Here is a 14400-nt window from a genome sequence, read left to right as displayed (position 1 = left end):
TCAACTCCTCGTCATTCCTGATGGCCAATTGCAAATGTCTGGGGATGATACGAGACTTCTTGTTGTCACGGGCGGCGTTGCCGGCCAACTCCAAAACTTCGGCTGCCAAGTACTCCATGACGGCGGCCAGGTATACCGGTGCTCCGGCTCCGACACGTTCGGCGTAGTTTCCTTTTCTCAACAGACGGTGGATACGACCGACCGGGAACTGGAGCCCGGCGCGGGACGACCTGGTCTTGGATTTGCCTCCCTTCGATTTTCCTGCCTTGCCGCGTCCGCTCATGATTGCAATAGTGCTTGGTATGGTTCAAATCGGATACTGAATAACACTGATGCACGGTTCGCCTGAAATTTTCGTATATATAGTAAAAATGTGGATAACAATTCCGTGATTGGACAGAGATACTACGACACTGCGATGCTACGTCACACCGTTCGGTCAACTCTCGTTACCAGACGATGTGGTTTTCATTCGACATAATCGTGAAACTTACTCGTGGATAAACTTCTATTTTTAGTTAGTATGGGCCAATCGACGATCCTATTTATATCGTCATCATTATGGTTTTTCCACCAGTAAACGAACGACGTGACGCTTGGGTTTGGCAATATATACCCACCGCTACAACGGCAAATTATCATCAAGTGTTCATCCAGTGTTCGTTCCATGCTGACGATAGTTATCAGACAACACTTCAGACGCAATCCATACGAAACACCATGAGCCGCAGAGGCGGTTCCAAAAGGAATCGTACTCCTCCAGTCACCACATCGAAGAAACTTCGAAACGAGATATTCTCACCACCACCTTTACAGTCCATGACCACACAACGACAGCGTGCTGATCCTCCCTCACCCGATCGATCAGACTCTGAATCGCTGTCAGGCGATTCCTATGCCTCGTCGGAAAACTCTCAATCAACCAGCGACGATTCCAATCCAAACCCGCCAGTGGCCTCACCGTCCGAATCTTCTACCACTGTTAAACCTGGTAAGTCTTCAAATATTAATAATAATACGACGTTGTTGGATGCTTCTGCCCCAAGCGCCACGAAAACCCCGTTGCCTCCGCCTATCATTGTTACTGCGTCCTCGTGGCGTCAATCAGCTCCGCTCATCTTCCAAAACGCAGACATATCCCCTATAGGCATTACTGCCAAATCCACATCCGATGGTAAAATCTTTGTAAAATCCTCAAGTACCTCTCAATTCCGTCAAATTCAAAAGACTCTTCTTGTTAATAAAATTGATTTCCACACTTTCTCTCTCGCCACAGACCGTCAGCTTAAAGTTGTTATCAAAGGTATCCCCACGGATATATCTGCCGAAGAACTTGAGAATGAACTAGTGGCCCGTAACTTTGAAGTACAGTTCATAAAACGCTTCGGCCCAGCTAATAAACCTATGCCCATTTGCCTTGTCATTTTGTCCGGCCCCCGAGCAAAAGACATTTATGAACTATCCGAATTATTCTACCTAAGGATCACTGTTGAGTCATATAAGAAATCCGGCCCTTCTCAATGCCACTCTTGCCAAAAATTCGGCCACGGGTCGAAAAACTGCGGCAACTCTCCTCGTTGCGTCAAGTGTGCAGGCTCGCACAGTACCAGCGAATGCACCAAACCCCGCGATCAAGTCCCGACATGTGCAAACTGCAACGGTGCTCACACTGCAAACTTCCGCGGTTGTCCTTCTTACTCCGAAATAGCCAAGAATTTCTCATTAAAACCATCCACGTCAAACAGTCCGTCATCAAACAAGTCTACCTATTCTCCACCCTTACCTCAAACTAATGCCACTCCACCAACTCAACCACCACCCGGCAATCTCTCTACTCGGCGTCTCGACTACGCCAAAGCAACCAAAAACAAACCAGCATTCAATACCGACATGGTCATCGACCTACTAACAGAGCTCCTATCAACTATCTCAACAACTGAAGACCCAAAAACAATCATCTCTGTTACATTAAGCTCATTCCTATCCCTACTAAAAAAACTGTCATGAATGACCTTAGAATTCTCTACTGGAATTCAAACGGCATTAAATCCAAAATAAATGAACTACACGCACTCTTGTCTAAAACAAACGTTGATATCGTTTTACTAAACGAAACAAAATTAAAAAACCTCTCAACCAATTAAAACTCCGCAACTACCACGTCTATCGTTCAGATAACACCTCAGGCCAACGCGGTCACGCCTGCGGAGGCACCGCCGCTCTCGTACATCGCCGCATAGTGCACAGACGCATTTCTATACCGACGACAATATCGTCAACCACTGTCGAAATATCCATGGGCAACTACCAAATTCAAATCTCCGCCGTTTACAAGAGTCCAAATCAACCAATGAAAATCGAGGACATAGACGCGCTGACCAACGGAAACCATTGGTTCGTTGTTGCGGGCGATCTGAATGCAAAACACCCACTCTGGCATAGTCGTTGCTCAAACGCTGCCGGCTCTATTTTATATAACCACGCTATAAATGACGACTACACTATTACAGCCCCGGATACGCCAACGTTCTTTCCATCTGTAGCCGGTCATAGACCTGACGTTCTAGACATCGCACTAATTCGTGTCCCACAACTATCCTGCGATGTATTAAACCTCAATGAACTTTCTTCAGATCACAATCCAGTGCTACTTATATTGTCCGACTCTCCAATCACCTCCTCGCCACCTCAAACATCAAGATGCGTTAACTGGACTAAATACATGGACACAATAAGTTCCCTTTCTCCGTCATCCTACCCGCCAATCGGAACGCCTCGGGACATTGACGCGGCTATAGACCAATTTAGCTCGAACATTGTAACCGCTGTTAACGACTGCGCTTACATAAAAAATAATCGGACATTCAAAAACGCTCTACCTCCCGAAATCGTCGAGGAAATCGTAATAAAAAACCGTCTACGTCGCGAATGGCAACGCTTCCGTGATCCTTTGATCAAACGCCGTCTAAATAGTAAAATTAAATTCATACGTCTTATCCTCGAGACACACCGTGCCGACGCATGGGATCGCTTCCTCGACACTCTGGACGCCCAAGACGGTTCAATTTACAAGTTAAATAAAAAACTCCTGAATAAAACCCCTGCAACCCATCCGTTGACTGGCCCAAATGGCCTTATGTACAGGGATGAAGAAAAGGTTGAATTATTTGCTGACACGTACGAACACCAATTCAAGCCAACCACAGGTCCTGCCATACCTGAAGTCAATACCGTCATCCACTCTCTTCATCCATCCCCACAAACTGACTGTTTCACATCACCTGGCATCATTCAACAAATAATCAACCATATCCCCAAACGCAAAGCTCCTGGCGCAGACTCCGTCACTAACACAGCTATCAAACTACTACCCAGGAAATTAGTTCTACTCCTCACGCACATCTTTAACGGATGCCTAAGAATTGGTCATTTTCCAACGTCTTGGAAACATGCCATCATCATCACCATCCCCAAACCAGGAAAGGATCACCGTCACCCAGTCAACTACCGCCCTATTGCGCTGCTATCCTCCCTCTCAAAAATTTTCGAACGTGTCATTATGGCGAAACTCAACGCAGTGATTGGTCCCAAAATCAGAAACGAACAATTTGCATTCCGTCCACAGCATTCCACAACTCACCAGCTTGTCGGCCTAATTGACCAATTGGCAGCAAATTCCAACTGCAAATTGCGCACAGCTGCCATATTTTTGGACGTAGAAAAAGCCTTTGACCGAGTCTGGCACGCAGGCTTATTGTACAAGCTCCATACATTAGGCACCCATACCTCACTGCTAAATATAATAAAGTCATTCCTTACAGACCGTACTTTCTCGGTAAGACTAAACACCACTATATCTAGCAGCAGGCCGGTCCATTCAGGTGTTCCACAAGGCTCTTGTCTTTCGCCGACTCTTTACTTGGCCTACACCAATGATGTCCCCCTTAACCATAACGCCCGGCTTTACCTATTCGCCGACGACACTATGTTCACCACCTCTAATAAAAACCCAAAAAGAGCAGCTATACAACTGCAAAAACAATTAGACTTAACACTAGCCTGGTGCAACAAATGGCGTCTCAACATCAACGCTCAAAAAACTGTAGCAGTCATGTTTAACGGTCCAAACAATTTTGCGTCACATCACCTGAACCTGAACGGACACCATATCCCCTGGTCCCCTTCATCAAATTACCTCGGCGTAATCCTTGACCGCAATCTCACTTTCTCAGCACATATCAAGGCGACAATAAAGAAAGCCACCGCCGTCCGCGGCATGCTGTACCCGATCTTAAATCGATCCAGCCCTATTCCCATCAAAACAAAACTCAATATACTACAAATGTATATCAAACCAATTTTGACATACGCCGGTCCGGCGTGGGGACCACTAATATCCAAAGCGAATTGGCGCAAACTCGAAGCCGTCCAAAATATCGGCCTCCGTACGATCACCTCCTCCCCATGGTTTGTAACAAACAAAATAATACGGTCTTCATCACGTACCTCCACTGTCGAGGAAACAATAATATCAAACAGTAAAAACTTATTTTACCGCAACTCAAATTCTATTTTCGCCCACATACGCAGTCTTGGACAACCCACCTCAGCGTCCAGCCCAACCACAAAATTCCCAAAACCACGCCCCCTCATATGGGCTAACTCAAATTAATAATTCAGCCACCACATCTTACTCAACTCGTCATAGGCAAACGCCTGACACGAGTATATAGGCACCTATATAGGCCGTCATACAAGCAATGCAATGCAATGCGCTCGGCATCAGTCAACGTTCAGCGTTCAGAGCAGCAGTTTCTCCAGTGTACAACAACAAAAACCACAAGATAACCAATTATGACTGGACGCGGTAAAGGAGGTAAAGGTCTTGGCAAAGGAGGCGCTAAACGTCATCGTAAGGTTTTGCGTGACAACATCCAAGGGATAACCAAGCCTGCCATTCGTCGGTTAGCTCGCCGCGGAGGAGTGAAACGTATCTCCGGTTTGATTTACGAAGAAACACGTGGTGTGTTGAAGGTGTTCCTGGAGAACGTAATTCGCGACGCCGTCACGTACACCGAGCACGCCAAAAGGAAGACCGTCACCGCCATGGACGTCGTCTACGCCCTTAAGCGACAAGGCCGTACCCTTTACGGTTTCGGAGGCTAACTTTTCGCACACGCACACACACACATACATTTTTAAAAAGGCCCTTTTCAGGGCCACCAAACTTTCAGCAGTTAATCACGTCTTGTAATCCGTCATATTTACATTATAGTTAAAGTCCCATTTATGTAGCCCCCCACACGGAGGATAAACCAGGTATTGGCTGTTTCGCGTTATTCTATGGAAGAAAATGATCAGTTTTAAATTTATTCCTTATCATGAAATATGTTATCACTGTTAACATAAACTGCAAACGTTTTGGTTTACATTTGTTATTCGATTGCGAACATTTTAAAGATAATCAATATTATTATTACATACCACCCAATAATCAACTATTGTATTTCATTAAGAACATCTTGTGTTGTTAAGATTTGTTTTTATTTTGGTTTTATTGAATATTAATTAATTTATAAATGTCTTATAATACATAGGTAATTTATGAAACCTTTATTACTATAGTTACAATACTTATGGTTATTTGTATTTGGTTCAGTAAGTTTCTTAGGAAAAAACGTTAGCATTTTATTTTTCTCGCATCATTATTTTAGTACCTGTTTATACCATGCATCGGTATTGCCCAATTACAAAATGATAAAAATAGTTAATGGCTCGTTAAAGAATAAAGTTATCATATTTTTATCACGGTATCCCGACATTTTTTTTTATAACAGTTTATGGATTATGGTTTCGGAAGTCGGAACAACTACGAATTCGCGGTCGTGGTACCTATTAATAATGGTAGCAATGAATTAAAATCACCACGCTTTTACGTAGTACGTTAACCACTGTTACCGATACTTCATGAATCGCTGTGAAAAGTTACTTACAGTGACCGTTACTACTAGCCGTAAGCAGTCTTGCATAAAACACTTTAAAATGTGTCAAGTGCAGCTTAATACAACAATACTTCACCCAGTGCACGATGGTTTAATCTTGATATTATGCTTAGTAACCCATGATGATGTTACAATAGTCATGTACACTATTTTTCAAGCGCTAATGGACATCATTTCCAGTTTAATACTACTAATAACAATATACATAAAGTTAGTATGTTTGTTATTGATTATAAAACATAAGATCTAATTGTGTGTCCTTTAAAAAGTAATCGTATTATTATGTTGACAATTTCAATCCATTTATTATATTCCCGTTAGCTACCGATACACAGTTACGATTGTTGATATTAATTTCTTCATTTTGATAATATTCTAAATCCAAAACAATCAATTAAAATACACAAGTCCTTTTCTTTTTCTGGTTTTAACCGACGACGCCGCCGGGATCGCTCTCGCATTACTGCCGCGGCGTCTCCATCGTTTATTAGTCTATTAATACAATATAGCCCACTAAAATTGAACAGGTTGTTGTGTTGCATAATATTAAAATCCTTTAATAAGCTAAAGTCTGGTTAAAACTAATCCATTGCTATGTAAACTAATTATTCATAGCATTTCAAGAATAGATGGCTCGAACTCGACTTAGAATCCTCCGACCTAGGGGGCGAATAAAATTATAATTTACGAACAACTGTGCGACGTATAAATGCAAGTTGTAAAATGTTGTTGTTCATTTACGTTAGGTGGAACGCGGTGTTTTAAGTTCTATACATTAATTGGTGGCCCTGAAAAGGGCCTTTTTATATAGTTTGGCGAGCGTCGGGGTGAAAACAATTAAGCTTTCTTTTCGGTCTTCTTGGGCAAAAGAACGGCTTGGATGTTGGGCAACACACCACCTTGAGCGATGGTTACTCCGGATAGCAATTTGTTCAACTCCTCGTCATTTCTGATGGCCAATTGCAAATGTCTGGGGATGATACGAGACTTCTTGTTGTCACGGGCCGCGTTACCGGCCAACTCCAAAACTTCGGCTGCCAAGTACTCCATGACGGCGGCCAGATATACCGGTGCTCCGGCTCCGACGCGCTCGGCGTAGTTTCCCTTTCTCAGCAGACGATGGATACGACCGACCGGGAACTGGAGTCCGGCACGGGACGATCTGGTCTTGGACTTGCCTCCTTTTGCTTTTCCTGCTTTGCCTCTTCCGCTCATGACTGATAGTTATTGACGACTGCTCTGCGTAGAATTCAACTGACGAATGATACCAAAAATTTTTGATCTGCACCTTAATATAGGCAAAAATAGGAAAAACTTTTCTGCTATTGGATAGGACGAAACAGTTAGACGAAGCAACTTGACACCGTTTGCCGATCGGGCGCTACTGAACAATGCGGTTTTCATTCGGCATTTTTATTTTCTTTCTCGTAGAGAAACCATTATTTTCAATCATCACGTAACCTCCTTAAAATCCTGTTTAGTCCGTCATACTTAGGAATTTTCGACCAATGAACGATCGACATATAGCTTTGGTTTGGTAATATATACTCATTTTTTCCGAATTCTGGGCATCATTCAGGCCCAATCGTTTCAGTTGTCAACAAGCAATTTTCAACTACACTCATATCGACATGGCACCAGGAGGTAAATCCGCAGGCGGCAAAGCGATGAAGAAGTCCGGCAAGGCTCAAAAGAACATCGCCAAATCCGACAAGAAACGCAAGCCCAAGAGGAAAGAATCGTACGCTATCTACATCTACAAAGTGTTGAAGCAAGTGCACCCAGACACCGGCGTTTCCTCAAAGGCGATGAGCATCATGAACAGTTTTGTCAACGATCTCTTCGAGCGTATCGCTTCCGAATCCAGTCGTTTGGCTCACTACAACAAGCGTTCGACCATCACCAGTCGGGAAATCCAAACCGCCGTCCGCCTCTTGTTGCCCGGCGAGTTGGCCAAGCACGCCGTCAGTGAGGGAACCAAAGCCGTCACCAAATACACGAGCTCCAAATAATTATTTTTCGAACCCTATTGTCCCGACGATTAAAACGGCCCTTTTCAGGGCCACTATATTTACAAAAAGTACCGACCCCCTGGGGAGATTCTAATGATTTATGTAACTTGTGTATACATACACTAGGGATGGGCATAATCGAATGATTTTCATAATCGAGATATCATTCGAAACTACCAAATTTCCGATTGAAACATTATTAATCAAGAAATCACTCGATCAAAATAATCGAAAATCAAAATGTTTTGAACGAAATATCGAATAATATCTAATGATGTGCATTATCGAATTAGTATCAAGACTATAAACCAATTTTTTAAATAAATAGATTTTAATCGGTAAGAAATACAGATTCTTATTTCTTACTATTCTTAGCTTTTAATGTTTTTAGTTTTTAGTTTAGAGTTTCGACCGGACCCTAAACGTTCTAGTCGGTTCTAAGCAATTATTATTGTTTTGTAGTTAAGTGATTAAAAATTATATAGAATCATAACTATCATAGCCATAAATATTAAATACGTCTATGTTTAGAATATAAATAACTAAGAATAATACAACATTATTAGGTAAATGTAGTAGGTAACTGTATTATATTAAACGAGTCGAATATCGAAAGACGAAAATACAGACTCAAAGTCAACAACAATTTAATAATAATTTGATTAAAATTTAACTATTGATAATTCCCTCGTTTCATGGACATTATTCGAAATAATTTATATTCAGTTATATACATTTTGAGTTTTTTACCATTTTAATTTAAAATAGATCAAGAATCCATTGTTTTTAAAATAAACGAGATATCATCGAAAAAAAAAAATCACTCGATTATTGTATAATCGAAATTCGAGATATCTCGATTATGCCCATCACTAGTATACGCCGAAGAATATGTTGATATGCTATTATGTTTTTCTGGTAGAAAAGTGTGATTCTCATTTGCTAGGAGATCGATATTCCTATAATACCTCTGAAATTTTTTAAATTATAATGGATGATAACTATTTCACCAAGTAAAAAAAATGCTTGCAAGTTTAATGTGTAAATTCAAAAATATTAAAGATACTGTTCACCATTATTCTTTTTTTAAGACTTAAATTAAAACTTGCCAAAATGCATCGCCATTTTCTCAAATTATTCTTCAGTTAGAAATTCATAAAAGTTTTTCTTCTCATAGGTTAACATGAGACATTTTAATAGACATGTTTTTCCCTCTATCAAAAAGAAAAAGTTGAACCGAAAGTATCACTGTTTATAGACGGGAAATATTTTAGATTTTTATAAAGAAAAATGTTTAACCGTTAAATTTGATTATTAATTATACTAGAGTATGACACAACGTCTCCGGTCAGAATCGTTTTTCGTGTACAATGACTTATCATTGAATATTCCAATATAACAACGACACGCTCCAAAACTACAACTGGTACCTAGGTTGTCCACCTTTTCTGTGTCTGAAACCACATTTTTCGGAACAGTAAAAAAACCGTGACACTTTTTTCACGAATTTGGAGGTCAAATATCTAAATGATTGTTATGGATACACGACTTCCCATAAAATACTCGAATGTGTTCACTGTTGTGAGTCATTCTCTTCTCACGGCGTTAAAATAATTTTTTTATATATAACTGCAGCACGAAATATATTTTAAAATAGTATAAAATTGTGATGTCCCATTCGACCTGGCTGTGATATGAATTACATTTAATTCGCGACTTCTTCATCTATACCCATTCAGTTACGAAATAAATTATAAATAATCATTTGGCCAGAATATTATTATATTATATTTCGAATGGGTTGTGGGTATATTATGGACATTTGAGACTTTGACTTGTTATGCAGACGCCAGAGTGCCATATTATATTCGTAAAGGCAGTGACGGTGAATTGTAATAAAACGCACGATATCAGAACAAATTCGAATGTAAAACGATTAAATGTCTGGAAACACAATACTTTACACTCGATCGAGGGCAATTCGGTCTATTGATACAAATATAATGTTGATCAGTACACTTTGAGGCTGACGTAATATTATTTTATCTATTCTGCGGTCGAATCCATAACAGCTAGGGTGATAACTGATGATAACAGTATCGAGTGATGATAACGATAATACAGATTACACACGGTAAGGCGAGTTTGTTGTAGTGCTCGCTAGTCAGTCGTCGTCAATAACGAATAAATAACGATTCGGTATTCGGCACTTCAGCTTCGACGAAAAAATAAGTTAAATCATCGGAATACCCAAGCCCGAAAGTCGGTTCCGCAGTACCTGTTAATGTATTCAATTATTGTTATTACCCAGTCAGTTTAAATTTTTAATCATTAGCATACAGGTGCGTTAAAATCAAATCAGTTATTTAATCATCACCTGATTCGAGAACAATCGACGGTGCACCCTCTTCGATCAGTGCTTGTCGCATATTTTATTTAATGGCATAAAACACCTATACCGGAAAACAACTATGACGTCTGAAATTAAAGCGGCTATTGAACAAAACGATTTCCAACGAGTAAAAGTCTTGGTCGAAGCCATCGTTGAACAGGTGAGTTATGCATACATTGTTTTAGTGCTCATCGGGTTTAGTACTCATCGTGTTCGGGGACATAATAATGTATTTCGATTTCTCATCATAGCACACAAACACATTTAATTTTGACACCTATCACGCTGACAATACTTTCAAACAGTTATGGGAATCCATGTTCCTATGTTTGGCGGCCGACGGTTACAAATGTATTCACAAACAATGTTTAACGTGCATTCGGCTTCTGAGGTAAACTTGTCTCAAAATAACAGAGTAAAAAACAATTCTAGTTGAGTTCCCAAGCGAATTTTTTTTTTTTTTTAATCATTAGCTGCTCACATACGACCAGTTTGGACGGTTAAAATCCAAAACGTCCCTCAACTTTTTATGTAAAACCACTTTTGGAACGTCGTGAAGTCAAAACAAAATTTGAAAAATCGCATGGGAGTTAAACCAGAATAATTTTACCATATAATTAACTGAACAGATTATTATTAATTATTCTTGTCACTTGACTATATATAACTAGATTATGCAACTAAATGGTAACATTGCTTTTTGAAAATTATTTATATATTATGTTAAAAATCATTATTGTGATCCACAGCCGAGACAAAACACATTTAAAAGAAATTATAATTGAACAACACGTAAACATTCTGCTTCAGTGTGCTAATCTTGTCGAAGAAACGTTGTGCATAGTAATTACATCTGAAAATACAGATGGTAAGTCACCGAGAATGTCTTTCTTCAAAAATAAATACCGACTAAATTAAAAATTAGATTTTATAGTACCTACCTATTAAATAGTAAATAATTATATTGCGATTCTGTCCTACAGTTATCGTAGAAGGCCTGAAGTGTCTGTGTAATATTGTTTATAATTGTGACACTGCACAAGAAGTATGCTGTTCGAATAACACTGTCGATTGCATTGTGCTCAGACTAAGAACATATTTTGAACAGAATATTCCGTATGTCATCAAATATTTTGACATCAAACTTTTATTTCTTTTAACAGCATTTAACAAGGACATAAGGTACACTTTTAATGCATTTTTAATTTTAATTCTTTTTTCTTTTTTTTGTGTGTATTTAGGTACTAACTATTTTATTTTAGATTAAAAATCACAGAAGAGTTACAGAAGTATTCACTTAGAAAAAAATTCCAAAAAACTGCTTAACTCCCCAACCATTAATATAACGATTAACGAAAAATTAAATTTTAGTTCTTTTAAAATAATATTATATTGATTTATAAAAAAAAAATTAATATAGCAAGAAGTAATAACAAACTAGTGATAAGGAATTGTGGAAGATAGTAAAAAAAAGTTCTAAAAAAATTCAGTCATATACCTAATTATTTGTTACTGCACTCCGGTCACCACTAAAGTGGGTTAGTAATTTAAATCTCACCTGCACAATATAAGGCCAACAGTTAATCATAATTTGGATAGCTAAACAACCCGAACGAGCTTGTAATATCAAACATGGGAGCACGTTCCTAATAACAAGTGAATGAGGTATGGTCTCGTGTATAAAAAATTTGGAGGTCCTGAAAAGGACCATTTTAAGGGTTCGAGCGTCAATCTATCATTTGGGGTTATATCATTTTTGCGGCACTTTTACGTTTACTTCTTCTTCGGAGTCTTAGTTTTTTTCACAGCCGTCGCCACTTTTTTTGCCTTTGGTGGTTTTGGTGCCGCGACGACCTTTTTCGCCTTGACCAACGATTTCTTAGGCTTGGCGGCGGTTACTGCTTTCGGCTTCTTGGCAGCAGGCTCGGCGGCCGCGGGCGCTTTTTTCGCGGCCACTTTCCTCTTCTTTGGAGTTCCACTGGACGACGACTTGGCGGTTGGTTTCTTAGCAGCGACCACCCGCTTGACGACAGCGGCGCTTGGCTTCTTGACGGTCGCAGGTTTCTTCTTTACTTCGACGGGAAGTTTGAAGTGACCCATGGCGCCGGTACCGTTGGTCTGCAGCAACGTGCCCTTGACGACGGCGGCTTTCAGAAATTTGCGTATGAACGGGGCCAACTTGGTGGAGTCCACTTTGTAGTTGGTAGACATGTATTTCTTGATGGCCGGCAGCGACGAACCTTTTTTCTCGTTCAACTCCTTGACGGCCGCGATTACCATAACGGCGGTGGACGGATGAGCAGGAGCGGCGACGGCCGACTTTGCTGTCGGGGTTTTCGTCTTTTTCGGCGTCGACGCGGCGATCGGTGCTACCGATGATGCAGCTGGAACTGTTGCCGTTGAAGCCATGACTGTTTGAAGAAATTATGTAGTTTGAAAGGTAGACTGCAGCGCTTTTAGAACCTCGTTGATGTGTCGTGACCGGTAAAAACGGTTTTATATATACACAGCGCCGTACCGACTAGTAAACTCAATCCGGCCGAATTTGTTTACACGGTTGTGACTGCCTTAGATATTTTGGTTTTTTCCGGTCACAAAATCATGTTTTTTCATCGAAACTCACATTTTCAGAATCTTCATAAAATTTCGAATTTAATAATCTATTCAGTTTTTGTTGGAAACTCGGTGTTTGGAAAATATCGGTGGTTGTTTCAGCACGTCTGCTTGATCTATGGTACGCGCGTGTCACCGGTGATTTTAAGTCAAAAACAATTTCATAAACACATAATCTGTAATGTCCGTTAATAATTAACAGTTTTCTGACCATCTGGTGAAAACTGTATAGAGTTTGGTCTTAACCAAGTCGAACTGGGCCCTTCCAAAATCGGCATGTTTGTAGTGTTTTATCATTAGTCGGTACAGCATTTATTTCCTTTAGGTGGTCTCCGTTTTTAAAATAAGTATCACATTCTTGCTTTCGTTAAATTAAATAATAGGAAGTTAAGTACAGTCAGTGTTTGGGTAATCGTTTAGTATGTGACCTACTGAGTGAAAATCGAGTTTAGGATGTGACCTGCAAAGACGATTATCTACATTATATACCGGCAACGTTCAGGTACCGATCTATTAACAAGCATTTTTTAAATTTAAGTAATATACAAAAAGAGTATTGCTAAAAGTGTGTTAAAAATAAAATAAAATTTTTTTTATAATAACAAAATTTTATGACATTTTTAAATAGTTTTGACATAATATACTATACATAATACTATTATTATTATTGCTGTTATACCTACCTGGCTAGTGGCTACCTATAACCAACCTACGTGTATTTATACATTTTTTTAAACTGATATTCTGTTTGACTTATTTTGACATTGTCAAATGTAATCCTGTATTATTTTATATTTGTATTACTAATATATAAATTAAATAATCATTACAATTATTTTATGATTTTTAGTTTGAAAAATTTGTGAAAAACAAAATTATTATTAAAAAAAGGGGGAAAGTAGATAAACGCACTGCTGTATACAGTTGTTTGTGTCGAGTGTAAGTCGTCATTGTTGAGAAAGTAACACAGTAAAGTACTAAAGTGTATTAGTTAAATTTGAATTCAATGATAAATAATGACGAAAAACTAGTCTGAATGCAGACGGAGCCTATATTGCTGAGTATATTTTATAATATATTAATATTTAATTAAATTATAATGCTATTAATGTAATTTATTTTACTATTAGTAATGCGGTGAATTGAATTAATTTTTACCGAAACATTGTTTGAAAACTTTTTTTTTTTTATCCAGTTTGTAGTCGACGACGCCGCGGGAATTGCTTTCGCATAACCACCGCGACGCCATCGTTTATTGACAAATCAACAACACACCGGCCGATGGCCAAATGAAGGTTAGGCGGGACGATGCCCCTTCTAGTCGCCTCACAAGGTCAGTACGTTTTTTTTTTTTTTTTTTAACAATATACATTTTTATTTT

The 14400-nt window shown here is 39.3% G+C and overlaps 7 protein-coding genes across 8 annotated transcripts in view; 3 read left to right on the top strand and 4 right to left on the bottom strand.

Moving 5' to 3' along the window:
* LOC115034410 (histone H2A-like) overlaps positions 1 to 342 on the bottom strand; it is a 5616-nt gene extending 5274 nt beyond the window's left edge. The window contains exon 1 of one of the 2 annotated variants that reach the window (XM_029491292.1): positions 1 to 342. In XM_029491292.1, the coding sequence (XP_029347152.1) occupies positions 1 to 283 (283 nt within the window). In that variant the 5' untranslated portion in view covers positions 284 to 342. The other variant, XM_029491291.1, reaches the window with a different exon arrangement.
* Positions 1 to 14400, bottom strand: part of LOC100568787 (nose resistant to fluoxetine protein 6) — a 135475-nt gene that overhangs the window by 54571 nt on the left and 66504 nt on the right. The gene's annotated exons all lie outside the window — the stretch shown is intronic.
* LOC115034412 (histone H4) lies at positions 4765 to 5217 on the top strand. Its single transcript, XM_029491294.1, has one exon. It carries the CDS (start codon positions 4855 to 4857, stop codon positions 5164 to 5166), a length of 312 nt encoding a protein of 103 aa, XP_029347154.1. The 5' UTR covers positions 4765 to 4854; the 3' UTR covers positions 5167 to 5217.
* Positions 6790 to 7282, bottom strand: LOC100572030 (histone H2A). The gene has a single exon (XM_003240991.4). It carries the CDS (start codon positions 7215 to 7217, stop codon positions 6840 to 6842), a length of 378 nt encoding a protein of 125 aa, XP_003241039.1. The 5' UTR covers positions 7218 to 7282; the 3' UTR covers positions 6790 to 6839.
* Positions 7560 to 8062, top strand: LOC100164039 (histone H2B). The gene has a single exon (XM_001950663.5). It carries the CDS (start codon positions 7634 to 7636, stop codon positions 8012 to 8014), a length of 381 nt encoding a protein of 126 aa, XP_001950698.1. The 5' UTR covers positions 7560 to 7633; the 3' UTR covers positions 8015 to 8062.
* On the top strand, positions 10123 to 11688 carry LOC100573704 (synembryn-like). Its single transcript, XM_029491290.1, has 4 exons — positions 10123 to 10566; positions 10658 to 10797; positions 11156 to 11274; positions 11390 to 11688. Exons 1-4 carry the CDS (start codon positions 10486 to 10488, stop codon positions 11671 to 11673), a joined length of 624 nt encoding a protein of 207 aa, XP_029347150.1. The 5' UTR covers positions 10123 to 10485; the 3' UTR covers positions 11674 to 11688.
* LOC103311944 (histone H1-like) lies at positions 12104 to 12892 on the bottom strand. Its single transcript, XM_008191827.3, has one exon. It carries the CDS (start codon positions 12813 to 12815, stop codon positions 12180 to 12182), a length of 636 nt encoding a protein of 211 aa, XP_008190049.1. The 5' UTR covers positions 12816 to 12892; the 3' UTR covers positions 12104 to 12179.

This window comes from Acyrthosiphon pisum, chromosome A3 (assembly GCF_005508785.2).
Source record: "Acyrthosiphon pisum isolate AL4f chromosome A3, pea_aphid_22Mar2018_4r6ur, whole genome shotgun sequence".
NCBI lineage: Eukaryota > Metazoa > Arthropoda > Insecta > Hemiptera > Aphididae > Acyrthosiphon > Acyrthosiphon pisum.
This window is presented reverse-complemented; position numbering and strand designations above follow the sequence as displayed.